The sequence below is a fragment of the Petaurus breviceps genome, unplaced genomic scaffold (genome assembly GCF_028583685.1).
Source record: "Petaurus breviceps papuanus isolate PSGF00001 unplaced genomic scaffold, PetGlider_PUasm1.0 225, whole genome shotgun sequence".
In the NCBI taxonomy this organism is placed as follows: domain Eukaryota; kingdom Metazoa; phylum Chordata; class Mammalia; order Diprotodontia; family Petauridae; genus Petaurus; species Petaurus breviceps.
The window spans coordinates 22177222-22196620 of NW_027185889.1; the positions used below are offsets into that span (position 1 = coordinate 22177222).

The following is a 19399-nucleotide window of genomic DNA, read 5'->3' on the forward strand; positions in this document are numbered from 1 at the left end:
CTAAATCTGCTATTCTATGACCCCCATTGGGTTGAAAAAAGCATTTCTATACTCCAAGAAAAGTTACTGACATGAGCCATCATGAGTTACATTTGTACCAAGGAGAAAAATTGCTAATTAATGTTGTACTTTAGGGAAAGACATTATATTCACTTTTATCCATTATACTTACCGTTGAGTTGACAAAAGGGGCCAATATGCCCAGAGAAAACAAACCCAAAAGGGGCCCACCAATGATGCCAAAGATACTGATAGCTGCCTAAGGAGAGAATAAAAAGTTACAAATTAGTTGTAAGAGGCCCATTAAAAAAAAAAAGTAGCTAGGTCTCCAGTATGGAAAGGAAGCAAAGGGAGAGATATACTAATAGTCTGACTTTCCTAAAATGGAAAAAATATATATATTTTATGGAGTTCAGTGAACATAGGTATGTTGGTAAATGTTTCTAAACAATTGGCTCTCCAAAATATACATACATACACACACATATAATATATTCTAAGAAATGAATATTTCTCTCTTATATTTAATAACTAATTATTGAATCAGAACCAAGGTTTTCCCCCTTTTTTTCTCCCCCATCCAGAAACCAACCAGTGTGGGAAATCTCTCTTAAAGGTGTACACAGGCCAAGTAAATTTGAGCTAGCAGGTATTTTCCTGCTTATTGTGTTTATTCAGACAGATCTGGGGAAATGTTGATTCTCCCTTTTGTCAAGATAGGTGATGTGGAAATTGACATCTCTCTGACCAAGATTTGGGGATCCTAAGACACTCATTTTAATATTCCACCTCCCATTGTGTTAACCAATCAAAATTGATTGCTACCCCAGAAAGGGTATATTTGAAAGGCATATGAACCATGATCCCAATGCCATGAGGGGTCTTTGGACTAAGAAAGAAAGCCAAATGACCATCCTTCTATTAATAACCTACTAGCCTTATTAATAAAATGATTGTTACCCAGAAACTATGTCTCTCAATCCTTTTTAATCTCCACAGTATATATTTATATTATATAGGAATTTATTTGTATGCATAATTTTATGTTATATTATATAATTATTACTTATAATCATAACAATTTATATTATAACATATTCTATATAAATTTCTATTATAAATTATATATAAATAATAATATACATACTATTAACCTGAAAGTTTGGTTAAAGGAGACAAATAGGCTAGGTGATATACATTTATATTATTTATTCCCTTAAAGCCAGCAGATATGTGCTTCATGGAGCCAGAACCTAAGTTCTGACTGCCTGATACAAGAATGACAAAGTTATTTTATATGTTTTTGGACAATCCCACAATGTTTGTGTCCCTCAGATTTATGGTCTCCATATGTTTTCTTTCCATATCATTGGAAAGGAAGTTTCTTAGTTGTACAGGACAATTGAGAAAATAGTGTCAGGTGGAATTTACGATCTCAGGATGTCTGTTTTTCCCCCATATGGAGTATGTTCCCAAGATAAGAGAAATCCCACTGATTCTGTATTTCCAGGCATACTGTCACAAAGGGGAAGAAATACCCCCCCACACACCCTGGTGAACTTATCTGGTCTTTCAAATTACAGACACAGGAAAGATTAGTTCAGGCTTTGGATCTTATTGAGGGCCAAAAATGATATTTCATGATTATCAATATGCACATAATGCATTTTTATTTTTTCTGCATTATTAACATTCTCTCCATCACTTCTTTAAGTCTAGAAATCAACAAAATAAATCAAGTCCTGATCGGTAGCTTTTGCTAATTTCCAAGGTGTGAATACTCACACTAAAACTTTAACAATCAGATCTCTCCATTTGAGTTGGCTTCAGCACTCCTCTGGCAATAAATGAGCCAGAGTAAATACCAAGTCTGAGAACTGCTTAGCATAATTGGAAAAAAGAGACCAAATTGAAACATGTCAAGGGAGGCTTATACTATGAGTAAGAAGAGAACTCATTTATGAGGATAAAATAGCCTGAAAATGTAGATCCTGAGAAAAAGGCTCATGGTGACTGGCACAAAGTGGTACTTCATAAATGTTTATTAACTGACTGACAGGTGCCACTAGAATCAATAAAGATAAATCTGGATATGACTGAGGCTCAGACAATTTGATTAATGGTATGGTCTGGGCAACATGGTATGGTGGCAGGGGCATAGGGCTAAAGTCATACTGGCTTACTTGCTATTTGTATACAACATACCACCTTGAGGTGGATATTTGATAATAACTGAGAAAACAACCCAAGATAGTCTACTTATTAGCAAAACAGGAATAATGAACATATCAATGGATTCCCCGGTCAGTCCACAGATCCTGAATACAGAATGAGACAGATGTTTATGTATTAAAAAGAAGACCAATTAATTCAAAGAAAATAATCAACAGAATACAAGCCAACATACAAAATTAGGTGATCTGATTTCTAATTGGAGGAAAGATTGGGGGATTTCCAAGTTGGGAAGGGGAAAGGGTGAGTTTCGGTCAAGTGGGAGGGGGGTGAGTAGGTTTCAGGGTCTTTCTTTTTTTAGAATTAAGAGATGATGATTAATTGCATCCACCTGCATTTATGAAACAATAGATGCTTTGTACCATCTAGTTTCCCTTGGATGATTTGCAGAAAAACAACAAGATGGAAGATAATACATGTGATAGCACAAGATGGAGTTAGTGTTCAAGAGATAAAGTCTAATTGGTTATTTTGCTTCTCACACCAAACCAACTCCATTTTGTAACTGATCTTTGATCTATCTTGGCAATCTCATGACTTTGGGTCTTTGTACTAACCGCTCCCCATGTCAGGAATGCTCTCTCTGCTTCCTTCAAGACTCAGCTGAAATCCCACTTTCTTTAGAAAGCTTTTCTCTGGTGCCCCATCCCCTCCTCCCAGCTAGTCCTTTCCCTCTAAGATCATCATTTGTCTGCTCTATACATCTTGTATGTACAGGTTAATTTACATGCTGTCTCCCCATTAGAATGTGAACTTCTTGAGGCCAGAGGTGGTGTTTTCCCCATTTTCTTTGTATCCTTAGCATTTAACATAGTTCCCAGAACATAGTAAGCACTTAATAAATGCTCCTTGATTGAATTACTGGCTGATTTTGCTGTGTGATTCTCAACTAGGCACTTAATTTCTCTGGCCTTCAGTTTAATATGAGAATAATGTAAGCTTCATCTGAAAAATACAGAGATTGTACCAGATGACCTCTTCTCAGTTCTAAATCTCTGATCCTTTGATGTTACATAGATTGGGCATCATTTTTAGATTTCTAAGAACAGAATAAGAAGGACAATAGAGCCTTTGGAATGTAAAGCAGATTTAGATTTCTTGTAAGGAAAAGCTTCCTAATCATTGTTGTTCAGTCATTTCAGTTGTGTCCAACTCTCTGTGATCCCATGGACCTCTATCCATGGGGTTTTCTTGCCAAAGATCCTGGAATGGTTTGCCATTTCTTTTTCCAGGGGCAAACAGAGGTTAAGTGACTTGCCTGAGGTCACACAGCTAAAGAAGTTTCTGGATTTGAACTCAGGTCTTCCTAACTCCAAGCCCAGAATTCTATCCACTGCTGCCTCTCCAATCCATTAGAGCTATCCAAAAATGGAATAGTAGTAAGTTTGCTTTCATTCTAGGTCTTCAAGCAGAGACTGAATTCAGTGCTGAATGTATCAGCTTGTTATAGCAGCATGAGTTGGACTGGAATGACCTCTGAGGTTCCTTGCAATTCAGATTCTGCGACACAGAGCAGTAGGTATTCAGTAAAAAGGAAGGTAGTGTAACTAATATTTATGATTAGGCTCTATCAATGATGATTGACTAACAAAGAATTACAGTGTCACTATGTATAAATATCATGATGATGGGGGGAAAAACAAAGGATATTAAGTGTGTGTGTGGGGGGGGTTTAAAATAAATTAACAATGGCCATATTTGAGAAATAGTGACCAGTGCTAGTCATAAATTTGGACAGAAAGGCATGCTGCTAGAGGCCCATTCCAATATCTTTGCCAAGAAAAACCCAAATGGGGTCACAACCAAAACAACTGAACAGCAGCTAGATGATGAGATGGTCATCAAAATCAGCGACTTCCAAGGCCATCCCAAGATTCACTTTAGCATCAAGGCCCCAATTTTAATGAATGATCAGAACTGGCTTTCCAGTTATAAAAATGCATTCCAACAGCTTGAGCCAAAAATGGAATATATAAAGTATAATTTGTCCCAGAGGCATTTCAAATTCAATATGGCAGGATTCTACTTAACATAGCCAAAACTCTTTCTTTCCTCCCCCACCTTCTCCCCTCTTCCAAAATTCCCTATTTCTGCTGAAAGCACCAAAATTCCTCCAGCTTCCCAGTTCTCACAACCTAAGCGTTATCCTCAACTCCTCATTCTCCCTTATGCTATGTGTCCAATCAACTGAAAAATCTTGCCATTTTTACCTCTCCAACATTTCTTTCATTCAACCCCTTCTCTTCACTGACACATCTACCACCTTAGTTCAGGGCTGTCATCACCTCACACCTAGATGATTACCCCTGCCCCAAATCTCTGCCTAATCCATCCTATATTTCTCAACAAAAGTAATTTTCCATAAGTGCAGCTACAACCCTATTACTTCCCAACTCAAATAACTCTAGTGATTCTCCATTACCTCTAGGATAAATTAGAAACTCTTCTGTTTAACTTTTTTTTTAAGCAATTGGGGTTAAGTAACTTGCTCAAGGTTACACGGCCAGTTATTTCTGGGTGTGGTGCTGAGTATCTGAGCCCGGGATTCGATCTCTAGGTCATCTCGGCACTGGGGCTAGTGCTCTTACTCACTGAGCCACTTGGCCGCCCCTCTGTTTAAGTTTTAAAGTCCTTAACAACTTGACCCCAACCTACCTTTCCAACCCTACTGGACATTACTTCTATAATCCAGCCAAGTTCTTCTCTTCAAGTTCTTTGTGCATTTTGCACTGCCCTGAAATGTACTTCCTCCTCCCCTTCACCTTATAAAATGCCCCTCTTCCTTTAACCATCGATTTCTGGGCAAAGCTTTTCCTTATCTCCTCAGCTCCTCATGCCCTCTCTCCCAAAGTACTTTGTGTTAAACTGTTTTATAATTATCTATTTTATCATTTGTCTTGTATACACTCATATGTGTACTTGCTTCCCCATGAAATGTAAGATCCTTTGAAGAGGGAATTGTTTCTTTGTTTTAGTATTCTCAGCATCTAGCATAATGCCTCATAAGGACCCTTAATAAATGCTTGTTAATCATTTGATAATTAAGGTTTTTAAAAAAAAGTAACAGTGGTGACTACTCTCCATTGATTCTACTACAGGACTGCAGGAGATCTAGGTTTACCTGTAACAAAACCCCAGTGAGTGATGCCAGGGCTGCCATTCCAATGCACAGGACTCCATATAACACACCTGGGGGAACAGATTGAAAGTCAGGCTCAGATCCCGATATGCCTAATTAATATTCCCAAAGTAATAAATTCATCACGGCTTTCCAACAAGTTGATAATCAGATTGGATCCAAGAACAGCCAGAGAAAACAAAGCAGACAAAGGGGTTAAAAAAGGGGTGTGTGTTTCCTATAAGAAGAGCAATGTGCAAAGTTCATAAATAAAACCCTTGTTTTGTGCTTAAGTATTAGTTGAAAAACTAGATTATATTGAGAAAAGAATCCCTAGAATTAACTGTGGAGATCATAAGCCTATGGACTATTATTATTAGTCTAATCCTTCACAAACATTAGTGCTTAAGGGAAACTTTAGATCACTTTTTTTAAAGTTTACCAGTAACAGAGTACTTCTATTCAGAACTACTTTGTGTAACTGGATGGCAGAGAGGAAGGAGAAAAAGGACTGGATTTGTGACTTTATTTTTATAGAGACTCACTGTGTGGAAACTCCTTCAACCTTGGCATTGGCATGATTGGATTAAATATTTAAAATATCCAAAATCTAAACTTTTTGGCTAAGGGTTTAGTGGAGTAAATATGAATCACTTGTAATCTGTATCCTTTCAATGAGTCACCCTTATCAATGAGATCACAGGTCCACTTTTTAAAAAATTTTTGTTTTTATTGACATTCTATCTCTTATACCATCTCAATATCTCATGTATCCCTACCCCTGTACCTCTCAGAAGAATATATTAGGAAAGGAATGAGTTAAAGTTGGATGGATCTTACTACTTCTCAAATTGATGTACTTCTGAAGACTATATAAACATAGAAATGTGGGTAATGGGAGCAGGAATCCTGCAAATATCACTTAAATGAACTACAAAAAAAGTGTTGTATATACCTCTCTCCCAACATACACTAAAAGAATTTGGCAAAGAAATAAATTAAAACAACAATCTCTACATACCCTATTTTCTAAACCAATTGTTTTTGGTAGTAGATATCTTACATTTTCTTTTGTTCTGGCCTTTTGCTTTGCTCTAATATTTCTTTTTGTCTCATTGAATTATTGATCCCTGGGAGTGGCAAAACCCCACTGGTTCTGCTTCCAGGTTAACCCTCACAGCCATCATCCAAAGAAGCAATTCTTGTGAAGAAGGAGTCAGCCATCCCTGCCAAGTTCCAACCAACTACCATACACAGAGCAGTCAAGTCAGCCTAACTGAAGCAAGACATCCTGAAGGAGAGGCAGGAGGCAACATGTTCCAGAGAAGTCAAAACACCACTACTCCCTTGATCACTAACTCTCTTAATACTCTGATAGAGACAGCCCAGAATCCTGAAGCCAAGAGCCTTGGGCAATAGCAATGCTTCTAGCCTAGTGCCTACAGCCATCCTCCATAGAAGCAACCATCTTGGAGATGCAGCCTGCTCATCTAGGAACTATAGCCACAGCTGCTGAAGACCCAGAAAAGAAAATTCTTGTTACAAAAGTCCTTGATGCTTTTAAAAGTTTCAGCATCAGAAGCTGATAGGAATTTATCAAGGGAATGACATTAAAGAAGAGGCTCACGACATCTCCCCCCCCCCCAGTTCTATCATGGCCATACCTGGACTAAAATCACACATTGTGCTTATAGCAAATAACTCAAATAGACATTCTAAATATCAACAAATAAAGGACCCTGGACCCTAAGAATCATGGAACCATATGACTTATAGCTGAAGTCTTCCATATGGATTGCCTCCCCACCTAGGATGTAAGCTCCTTGAGAGCAGGGACTGGCTCACGGTTCTGTTTCTATCCCCTGTGCTTAGCACAATACTTTACATAACATAGTAATCACGTAAAAAAGTTTTAATTTATTAATTCTTCATTCTAATTTTCAGAGAATTCACTATTAGGTAAACTTTTCCACCTTTTCTATGTAGTTTATTCTCCTTTCAAGTCTTCTAATTTCATTCAATCTTATTTCAGCTCTTCCTTCATTCTTCTATATACTTAGAGTCCTTATGGCCAGTCCATCCTTTTTCCTGAAATTCTATTTGTAATTATTGCATAGTTATTTTTTTCTGAGAATTTATTTAACTCATCACATTTCTCAGCCATGAACTTTAATAGGATGTGCAGGACTTTAGAATATGCTAAATGTGGGCCACTGTTACCAATACCTTTCATGAAAAGATCATTGACCTACCTAAGGATGATATTCCCAGTAAGTCTTTTCCCTTGCAGCTCTTAGGTTTTGTCATCTGGTTGCTATCTTCTGAGAATTTGGACTCTCCTAAATGTTCTGGTATTTGGTTTGCAGATGGTTCTACCTACTGTGTGCTTAGGATAATTCCATGCTGAGCTCAATTCTGTCTCTGATGAATCCCTGTGGGATGGTAAAGTCCTATTGTCCAGTTAATTCTTATGCTTAGTTTATGGTTAAAAGTTGAAGAAATTGGAAGTAGAACCAATAGAGAAATTAGGAGGAATGTTACACATTGGACTATTTGGTGTGGTTTCAGTTCCCTAGGAGTAGATATCCCTGCAACAGAAAAGAGGGTAGCCACAGAACTGGGGTATATGTGATTTTAATAGAGTGATGGAAAGGGAGTTAGGCCAAAGGATAAGTCTCAAGCAAAAGGATTATAAACTTTTAGCTTCTGTTTCCAGATGTAATTTTGTCACAGAAATCACTTTCAAGTGCTTCTGGTTCTGGTGACCAGTTTTATTTTTCTGGTTTCTATAATCAACTGGTCTTTGTCTCCATTGTGACCTTCTTAGCAATTTGTGATTTGGCAATGCCAATTATTGTGGTTTGAACTATTACTTTTTTCTCCTTTGTTAAGAGTAGTGAATATTTTATTTGTTAGTATTTAGAATGGATATTTAAGTTATTTGCTATTAAGCGCTATACGAAGACTTTAGTCCTGGTGTGGCAGTGATAGGACTAAGAGCAAGGGGTGGAATGTTGGGGGATTTATTTGTTTTGCACAGGCCTCAGGTCCTAACCTGGGTTGTATGGCAATTTTAAAATACATATATAAAGCACTTATGTATGAAGACCCAGAATGGAGATAGGATACAAATTCTTTTGGGGGGAACATATAAACCAGTACCAAGATGGAAAGTAACTTCAGATTTGATTGATGAATGGTTTATCCCCATCCAGATCATTGTCACTAATCTGGGTACACCCCCATAGGCAGGAATCTACAGAGCTATACCTCTACATTCTTGCTGAATTTCCATATATTTTCCCATCATTTTCCATCCAAAATTCCATCATTTCCATATCCTTACTCAGTGTTTGTATCTAACAAATAAATAAATTATCTGCCTCACTGATTCAATCTCTCTAGATTGGGAACTTGCATATGTACCTGATCTAAGACACTGGGATTTCTGCTTTCAGTGTCTCTCCTATCCAATACATCCTTGCATAACTGCCCCCCCCCCCTGCAAAAAAACCCCCACCGACTCCATTGTGTTTACTACCCTGTTCAAAAAATTTCGTTGGGTCCCTATTGCCTCCAGTATAAAATAAAAACCCTTGAGCCTGACATCAAAGACATTCTATGATCTGACTTCAAACTATCTTTCTGGCTTTATTTCATTTCACTTTCACATACTCTTTGTCTAATGTCTAGTCTACCCTTAGCAAACATTTATTGAGTGCCCACTATGTGCCAGGCATTGTGCTAAGTACTGGGGGTATGAAAAGAGACAAAAGACAGTCCCCATATTCAAGGAGCTTAAATATAAGGGAGGAGACAACATACAAATAGAAGCAAGTCATATATAGGATAAATAAATAATTAAGAGAAGGGAGACACTAGAATTAATAAGAGTTGAAAAAGGTTTCCTGCAGAAGATGGGATTGGAAAGTCAGTAGGTGAGTTGACAAGGGAAAATATTCTAGGCATGAGGGACAGTCAGAGACAAAGTCTAGAGCTGAGAAACAGTGTCTTGCTCATGGAACAGCCAGGACATTGTCAAGGAAACTAGCCTGGTTATTTCCTAAGCTGAAAATTCCTCCTCTGGCCTCTGTACACTTGTAGGGACAGTTGCCCATACTTAGAAAGAATGTGCTCCTCACTTCTGACTTTCAGAATGCTTATCATCCTTTAAAGCCACCTCAGATGTCACCTGTTCCCTGTGATTTTGCATAGGATAGTGGGGAAAGTTCTAGATTGACTTGGAAGACATGAGCTCAAATCTTTGTCTTGCTATTTAATATCTGTGTGACTGCACAATTCCCTTAGTCTCTCTGATCCTCAGTTCCCTCACCTGTTAGTAAAGGGGGGTGGGGAGAGACAGTTGGACTAAAAGACTGGAGATGTTCAGCACAGAGAAGAGAAGATTTAGGGAGTTCATGATGGCTCTATTCAATTATTTAAGAGTCTGTAACCTGAAAGAGGGATTAGAATTACTCTAACTACAGAGGGAAAAACCAGGAAAAATAAATAGGAAGTCTAAAAAATTCAAATAGAGGCTTGATTTTCTAATAATTAGAGCTTTTGGGGGGGGAGAGTAGTAGGTTTCTCCTCATTTAAGGTCTTCAAGTAAATGCTGGATTACCACCTAGTAGGTAAACTATAGAAAGTACCCTCTGTCCAATAAGAACTCTTCCAACTCTAGAGGCTACAATTCTGTGACGTCTACTTCTAAATCTACAATTGAATGTTTTTGCAAAAACAATTGACCATCCTAAACTGAGCCAAACATGTAGGAATAAAAATTTTTGATATGGTGAACATCTATCCATATTTTTGAGGAAGGATATAAAAAATTTTTATATAAAAGAACTGTAAAAATTCAGTGGTCACTTACTTGTTCCTTTCAAAAGCCAAGATAGCATCTTTTCTGAGAGCGATTGAAAGTGAGGTTTGATGAGGTCTTCTATCGTTACTAAAGCTAAAGCATTGATACTGGAGGACACTGTGCTAAGGAGACAAGTGAAAAACCTTATTACTTTAAAGCATTTTAAGAAGACTGTTGTTATTGTTGTTTAGTCATCTTTGATCATATCAAACTCTTCATGATCCCTTTTGGAGTTTTCTTAGCAAAGATACCGGAGAATTTCCATTTGCTTCTCCAGCTCATTTGACATATGAGGAACAAGAATGCCAAGGAGTATAAGACAGACTTAGGCTCCTGATTCCACAAATAAAATCATAGATTTAGAGTTGGAAGAGACCATTCAGTCCAACCCTCTTGTTTTACAGATAAGGAAACCAAGGTCTAGAAAAAGGTAAATGACTTGTGCCCAAGGTCCTATGGGGAGTAAACTGCAGAACAAGGATTTGAGCTCAGGTTTCCTTACTACAATACTGGTGTTTTGATTTTTCCACAGTACTGCAGTACCTGATTGAATTCAGTCCAATTCCACAAGCATTCACTGAGTTCCTTCCACAGGATAGGCATCAAGTAAGATGTTTAGTGATACAAAGACAGAAATGGTCCTTACCCTTAGGGAGTTTACATTCTACTGTGGCATCGCTAGTGCTGCCTTTGTACTCTAGAAGTCTATAAGATTATAAATTTAGAACTTCAGGGACTCTTAGAGATCATCCAGTTCAATTCAACCCCACCCCCTCATTTTACTCAGAGGAAGGAATTGACTTGATTAAGGTCACACATATAACAAGTGGCAGGGATTTTTTTAAATCCAGGTCCTCTCATTTCAAATCAATTCTCTTTCCACCACACCAAACTATCTCTTTTCTCAGAAAGACACAACTGACCATTATGAGGCAAAAAGGTTAATTTTTTTCATCTTTGTAATGAAAGAGCTATTACAATTCATCTTTCTTAAAATATGATATAATTTTATGTGCGTAGTAAAGATGGAGGAAGGGGCAATCTGTGATTTTATTGGTGTAGAGAGTGTCTAGCATGCACACTACGAATGAAGATGGATTACTATTCAGCAACTTGTACTCCAAGAGCACTGATTAGGTCAAAGAGTGGCTACATAGAATGTACAGACTAGAATAGCTAGCATATTCAGATGCAGAAAGGTCCAATTATGTTGCCCCCTACTCAATAAACCCCACTGGTTCCCTCTCACTTCCAGGATCAAATATAAAATCTCCTGTTCATGAAACACCATTTATATCGTGCCTACTATGTGCCCCTTTTATTACCTAGCCTCTTGTCAGCCTTCTCATACCTTACTCCCCACCATGTGCTCTTTGATCCAGTGGCACTGGCCTCCTGCCTGTTTGATGAACAAAACACTTCATCTCCCTGCTCTGGGCATTCTCTCTGGCTGTCCCTCATGTCTGGAAGCTCTCATGCCTCATCTCTGCTTCCTGACTTCCCTGCGTTCCTTCAAGACCCAACTAAAATTTAATATTCTATGGGAAGCTTTTCCCAACTCCTCTTAATTCTAGTATCTTCCTTCTCTTAGTTATTTCATATTTATCCTGTTTGTTTGTACATAATTGTTTGCTTTCTGTCTCCTCTTCTTTTCCCATTTTGTATCCACACCTGTACATCAATGCATTGGCAACCTGAGATTTCATTGAAATTGGTAGGAAATCCTTCCACCAATACAAACAACACCTCTATATTTGAAAGTTCTGGAGCATTGCCTAAGGTAGAAAGAGGTTGTGACTTGTCCATGGTAGCACAACTAGAAAGTATGTGGCAAAATTTGAATCCAGATGTTCTTGACTCAAAGACCAATACAATCCACTGTGTGTGTGTTAGAAAATTTATTAGGCTACATATTTTTGGTAAATAGTGAAACCTTTTGAAGTGAAAACTGTTGACATTTAGTCATTTTTGTTGAAATCTTAAAGGGAATATAGTAACATACTACATACAATTGTGATGATTTAAAAATAACAATAATATATAGCTAGCATTTATATAGTGCCTACTATGTGCCAAGCACTTTAAAAATAATCTCATTTATCCTATGAAATCACATTTATCCTGATGAAATCACAATTCTTTAAAGTATTCAATAGAATACATAGATGAGTTGCATGTTTACCATTCTTATATTTAAAATCCAACTTAACTCATGAAAATATAAAGGTCATTTACAAAGCACTCCAAAAATCATACTCCATGAATTACATAAGGCTCTTACCTCAATGTCCCACCATATACACATGCCACAAAGAGTCCGGGCAGTCCTGGATAATCTCTCATAATGTCCAACACCAAATAGGGCATGAGCTGAAAAAGTCCCAGATTTATTAGGGTTCTTCCTTATTGTCAGAAAATATGTTTGCTTGACTTTTTTAACTGATGAAAGAGATCTATCAATTTCTCGGTTATCTAAGCATTGTCAGAGAATGAGTTTTTTCACATAAATAAATGTTTCAGATAACTGTTGTTCAGCTCTATGCCAAAACTTTATCTTTGCAAAAAGCTTGATTGAAAAGTTTCAACACTGCTCTGTGACTGTATTATTTCCTCATTGCTTTCCACCAGTATTTATATCTGTAATTAAACTAATTTCTGAAACATGACTGAGATTCTACTGGTCTAACTACTGTCAATCAGACATATTATTAACACATACTCTTAAAAATTTGTCTTGACATTTTAATTTTGGACCCAAGATTCCCCATTCAGCTATTACTTTCAAAGTACAAATTTGCTAAATCTTTTTTTTCCCCCTTTTTGGAGGAGGGAAGGCAGGGTAATTGGGGTTAAGTGACTTGCCTCTGGTCAGTCTTACTGACTTAGTAAGTCAGTAAGTCTTATGGCTAGTAAGCATTAAGTGCCTGAGGCCAGATTTGAACCAAGGTCCTCCTGACTCCAGGGCTGGTGCTCTATTCACTGCACTACCTAGCCGCCCCTTGCTAAATCTTTTAAACCAGCTCTTGACAATGAAGTTTCTAGCCTTCCCACCTGTTTTTTGCTCAATATGTAAGATTTTTTCTGAGTAAGCATGGTCATATCATAATCTGCTTGTTAAATTTGGCTAATGTATTCACAAAAGGGCAACAGTACTGAACCTGGTCTGGTGCTGATATTTTCTTTGAAGTCCAAGGATCACAGTCATGGTACCTTGAATAAATGGCAAAGCCACAAAACACAGTACAAGCAAGGATTGTCCATTGTCCTACAAGATTTATATAAAGAGACCTAAAACAAAAAATAAAATTCTATTTTAATGTAAAAAGAAGCATCACATGGGGGAGGGAAACAAGCAAAGCATTTTTGCTTCCATATTACATTAAGCAAATACACATTATCATTTAGTTGAACCAAAAATGGGTTTTTGCTCCGATTTGACAATTTTTCTGACTTCAGAAATGTAGGTTGCATTATGGTATAGGGGTAAAGTCATTTAACTTGGGGCCTGACAACCTGGCTTCAAGTTCTTTCTTTTTTCACTCTCTACTAGCTGCTTTTTTTAAGAAATCCAACAATAGAACTAATCTAACCATTCTGGTAATCAATTTGGAACTATGCCCAAAGAACCATAAAACTGTGCATACCCTTTGATCCAGCAATATCACCACTAGGTCTGTATCCCAAAGAGATTTTTAAGAAAGGAAAATTACCTATTTGTACAAAAATATTTATATCAGTTCTTTTTGTGGTGGCAAAGAATTGGAAATGGAGGGGATGCCCATAAATTGAGGAATGGCATAACAAGTTGTAGCATATGATAGAATACTCTTGTACTATAAGAAATGACAAGCAGGATGGTTTCAGAAAAACATGGGAAGACTTACATGAGCTAATGCAAAATGAAGCAAGTAGAGCCAGGAGACCATTGTACATAGCATCTATGATCAACTATGAACAACTTAGCTATTCTTAGCAATAAAAAGATCCAAGATAATTCAAAAGGACTCATGATAAAAAATGATATCCACCTCCAGAGAAAAAAATTATGGAATCTGAATGCAGATGAAAGCATGCTTTTAAAAACTTTTTTAGGGTGGCTAGGTGGCACAGTGAATAGAGCACTGGCCCTGGAGTAAGGAGGACCTGAGTTCAAATCCAACTTCAGACACTTAACACTTACTAGCTTTGTGACTTTGGGCAAATCATTTGACCCCAATTGCCCCGCCCTCCCCCCTCCAAAAAGAAAAAAGAACTTTCTTTATTTTTCTTCTCTGTGGTTGTTTATTGGTTTTGGTTTTTGGTCTGTCTTTTCTTTCACAACATGGCTAATAATGGAAATATGTGTTATATAATGGCATATGTATAATCAATATCAACTTTGCCTTCTCAAAGAGGTGAGAGGAGAGGGAGAAAATTTGGAAACTAAATTTTTTTAAATGAATGTTAAAATTGTTATTACATGTAATTAAAAATACATATTTTTTAAAAGTAATCCTACAACATTACAAAGAGTGTGGTCATGCCACATCATGATGAACCAACCAAGTTAATAAAATATTTGGGTATACCAAAGACTGTACTTTTATGCATAATTCCAAACAATCATCTCCTCTAATTTTTTCACCTAGTTAAGTAGGTACCTGGATACTTTGGAATCCTGAGGGCACAGTGTAAGATGGGTGGGTCATTCACTTCCATTTTATAAGGAAATAAGTGTGGGTGTTTATGATGCTCTCCTATTCAGATCTACATACCTGAATCTACCACCATCACATTCATTTACAATGACTGTAATTGACCATAGTGTCATTCAAGTAGAGCCACCTGAACATAATAGGTTGTTGTGTTGCCATGGCAATCAATTATAATTCCCAGATGGATCTTTTTGATCAAAATGATTCACCCTTCCCAAGCCCTCAATGTTAGAAAACAAGGAAACATGACAGTCTAGGAACGTTGTTTACACCTATAAAGAACCACTAAGTCTCTGAGGGAGGATTTGAACTCAGATCTTCCTAACCCCAAATCTGACATTCCATCTACTGTGATGCCTAGCTGAAGATAGTGAGGCCTTTCCCTTCCTCCTCCTTCAGAATTAAAAGGATTCTGAGAGAACATCTATTTAAATCCTTCATGTTACAGATGAGGAAACAAGTCCAGAGAGCTAAGTTGCCCAACACAGATAGTGACATAGTTAAGATCTGAATCCAAATCCACGGCTCTGACCAGTGCCTCCTTAACTGCCTCATTAAAGACTTGACGTCACAAAGGCCTGGGTTCAAAATTCACCTCTAACCCTATCTGCTATGAAACCCCTAGCACATCATTTAAATTTTATCAGCATCATTTTTTTCATTTGTAAAACAGGGACAATACCTGTAGTAGCTACTGATATTGTTTTGAACCTCAAGTGAGATAATATATGCAAAGCACTTTGCTGTAATTAAAGTACTTTATAAAAGTCAACTTAGCATCATCACCAATTTTGTCTAGACCTGTGATTTTATCATTGAGTAAAATGCCAGATACAGATGAACAATTTGTCTGCAAATGGTGATTGAATGAATATCAATAAACAGAGAACTGAGCAGTGAAGTGGGACTTGCCTATGATCTTATAGCTGATATATATCAGAGTAAAGCTCTAAATTCAGGTCTGACTTCATTACCAATACTATATCCACCTTACCATGCTGCCTTATATTATTACAGCATGCAATTATAATCATCATCATCACCATCATCATTTACCATTATGTTATTATATTATTATGTTTTTATGTTATTTACCATTTCAGTTGTTTTCCAGTTGTGTCCAACTCTTTGTGACCCCATTTGGGGTTTTCTTGTGAAAGATAATGGGGTGATTTGCCATTTCCTTCTCAGCTCATTTTACAGATGAGGAAAATGAGGCAAACTGGGTTAAGTGACTTGTCCATAGATAACTAGTACATGTCTCAGGTCAGATTTGAACTCAGAAAGATGAGTCTTCTTGCCTCTAAACCTGGCACTTTACCCAGTTTGCTACCTAGCTGTCCTATTTACCATTATATAAAGAGTTAAACAGACAAAGCCAAAGGACATTTAAAGACTATTGAGACCAGAGTCACTCTTACATTTTTGCTTGGAATCTGCTTTTACAGGCAATGTACCTCTGAACCTGGGATTGATTGATGCCATAGATACTTGTTGATGAGAAGGTCCCGCCAATGATGATTGTCCAGAAGCTATACCTTTGCAAAGGGTTTGGATTGAAGCTAAATGTAAAGAAAAAAAAAAGAAGACAAAACATCAGACTATTGCACAAAGTATAACACTGTGGAAACTTTTCACATTTAAGCCCAGTGAAATGAAAAGTCATCCCTTTCATTTTCGGGGGCGGAGCCAAGATGGCGGAGTAGAAGCACGACCCTCCTGCGGCTCCAGCTTCCACCCTCCCCAATCCATGTAAAAAGGGGACTCTAAACAAACTTTGAAGCTGCAGAACCCACAAAATGACACAGAAAGGCTAACCTCCCACTGAGAACAGCCCGGCAGGCCGGCAGGAATCGGCCAGCGCAGCACTCTGGGAGCCGAGCCCAGCACCACGCGGAGGCTTTAGCCCCAGGGCGGGCCTGACCAGCCACCAGCCAGAGGGACTCCAGATCAGCAGCAGCTGTGGCCGTTTCCAGATTTATCAATATATAGATGCGAAGGACAAGGTGAGAGGCCAGTGCAGTCTGGACTTTGGGACCCAGTAAGTGGGAGTGCGTGGCTTTTACCCCCGGGGCGAGAAACCGCTGAGACTGCGGCACAGCCTGCCAGCGCCACGTGGTGGCTTCAGCTCCTGGCCTGCAGAGTGTAGGGGGACCAAGCACCAGTCTGAGGGGTAATCGCTCTTGCTTTAACCTGCTTGGATCTGGATTGCAGTCTATGGTGGAGGTCCTGGGGTGTGTGTCCAGCTTGCCAGAGCGTGTGGAGACCTCAGAGAGGGCACCCATCTAATACCTCCGGCAGCTGAGAAAACCCCAGCGTTTGGGACGAAAACTCCCCTGTCTGGTGGCAGAGTCCTACTGTGGCAAAAAGCCCAAAAGTCAAATCATTGAGTGGCAAAATGAGCAGGCAAAGGAAACAAAGCAGACAGAAGATTCCAACAATACACTCCTATTTTGGGGACAAAAAGGAGCAAAGCATGGAACAGGAGGAAAACAGTGAAGTCACAACTCCTGCACCAAAAGCTTCAAAGGAAAATATAAGCTGGTTACAGGCCATAGAGGACCTTAAGAAGCAGATAAGAGAAGTGGAGGAAAAATTGGGAAGAGAAATGAGAACAATGCAAGAAAATTATGAAATGAGAGTCAAACAGCCTGACTGAAGAAAATAATACCTTAAAAAACAGACTGACTCAAATGGCAAAGGAGGCTCAAAAAGGCAATGAGGAGAAGAATGCCTTAAAAAGTCAAATTTGCCAGATGGAAAAAGAATCTCAAAAGCTCACTGAGGAGAATCATTGCTTCAGAATTAGATTGGAGCAAATGGAAGCTAATGACTTCATGAGAAATCAAGATGCTGTTAAACAGATCCAAACAAATGAAAGAATAGAAGGCAATGTGAAATATCTCATGGGAAAAACTACTGACCTGGAAAATAGATCCAGGAGAGATAATTTAAAAATTATTGGACTGCCTGAGAGCCATGACCAAAGTAAGAGCCTGGAAAGCATCCTCCAGGAAGTTCTCAAAGAAAACTGCCCTGATGTTTTAGAACGAGAGGGCAAAATAGAGGTTGAAAGAATCCACCGATCACCTCCTGAAAAAGATCCCAAAAAGAAAACTCCTAGGAATATTATAGCCAGGTTCCAGAATTCCCAGATTAAGGAGAGAATATTACAAGCAGCCAGGAAGAAACAATTTGAATATTGTGGAAACACAATCAGGATAACCCAGGATCTGGCAGCTTCTACACTGAGGGATCAAAGGGCCTGGAATGTGATATTCCGGAGGTCAAGGGAGCTGGGATTGAAACCAAGAGTCACCTACCCAGCAAAACTGAGTATCATGTTTCAGGGGAAAATATGGTCATTCAGTGGAATACAGGACTTTCAAGCATTCTTGCTGAAAAAACCAGAGTTGAATAGAAAATGTGACATTCAGATACAAGAAGCATGAGAAGGTAAACAGGGAAAAGAAATCATAAGGAACTTATCAAAGTTGAACTATTTTTTTTTAAAAGCAATAGGGGTTGAGTGGCTTGCTCGGGGTTGCACGGCCAGTTGTTGTTTCTGGGTGTGGTGCTGGGTGTCTGGGCCCGGATGTGATCCGGGTCGTCCCGGCACTGGGGCCGGTGCTCTTGCTTGCTGAGCCACCTGGCCAAAGTTGAACTATTAACATTCCTACATGGAAAAACAATAATTGTAACTTATGAAACGTTTCTCAGTAGTTGAAGGGATTAGAGATATATATGTGTATGTGTATATATATATATATATATGTCTTTATATGAGGGTATGCGGGCATATGAATACATATGCGAATGTGTGTATATACGTTTACAGGTATACATAGATAGAGGGCATGGGACCAATTTAACAGGAAGGAATTATACTTAAAAGGTGAAATTAAGAGGTTAGAGGAATATAATGAGAGGAGATGGGGAGAGACAGAGTGGGGCAACTATCTCATACAGAAGAGGCAGGGGAAAATGGTTACAATGGAGGGGAAGAATAGGAAGGCAAAAGGGAATGGGTCAACCTTATTCCTATTGAATCTGGCTTGAGGAGGGAGGGAAATACACACTAAATAGGGGATCTCACCCTCCAGGAGAATAGGGGGGGAAGGGGATGTGAGGGGGGATGATGGAAGGGAGGGCAGGCTGGGGGGGAGGGAAGTTGGAAGCACCCACTTTTGAAAAGGGACAGGATCAAAGTAGAGAATAGAACAAGTGGGAGGTGGGATAGGAGGGAGGGAAATATAGTCAGTCTTTTACAATACATCTACTATGTTATTGTTTTGCATTAGCCACACATGTACAACCTATACTGAACTGCTTGTCTCCCCAGTGGGGGTGGGTGGCAGGGGGGGGAAGGGAATGAATCTGGAATTGAAAGTTTTAAAATCAAATATTCAAATATATGTATATATATATATATATATGTGTGTGTGTGTGTGTGTGTGTGTGTGTGTATATACTATTATTAATACCATC

At 38.4% G+C, this 19399-nt stretch overlaps 1 protein-coding gene across 1 annotated transcript in view; it reads right to left on the reverse strand.

Moving 5' to 3' along the window:
• The window catches only part of LOC138166734 (sodium-coupled monocarboxylate transporter 1-like), a 39131-nt gene that overhangs the window by 10988 nt on the left and 8744 nt on the right, over positions 1 to 19399 (reverse strand). Inside the window, exons 6-11 of the mRNA XM_069095230.1 lie at positions 16333 to 16473; positions 13376 to 13505; positions 12499 to 12587; positions 10227 to 10339; positions 5354 to 5421; positions 173 to 259 (exon numbers count right to left, since the gene is read on the reverse strand). Coding sequence (XP_068951331.1) covers positions 173 to 259; positions 5354 to 5421; positions 10227 to 10339; positions 12499 to 12587; positions 13376 to 13505; positions 16333 to 16473 — 628 coding nt within the window. The remainder of the gene's footprint in view (positions 1 to 172; positions 260 to 5353; positions 5422 to 10226; positions 10340 to 12498; positions 12588 to 13375; positions 13506 to 16332; positions 16474 to 19399) is intronic.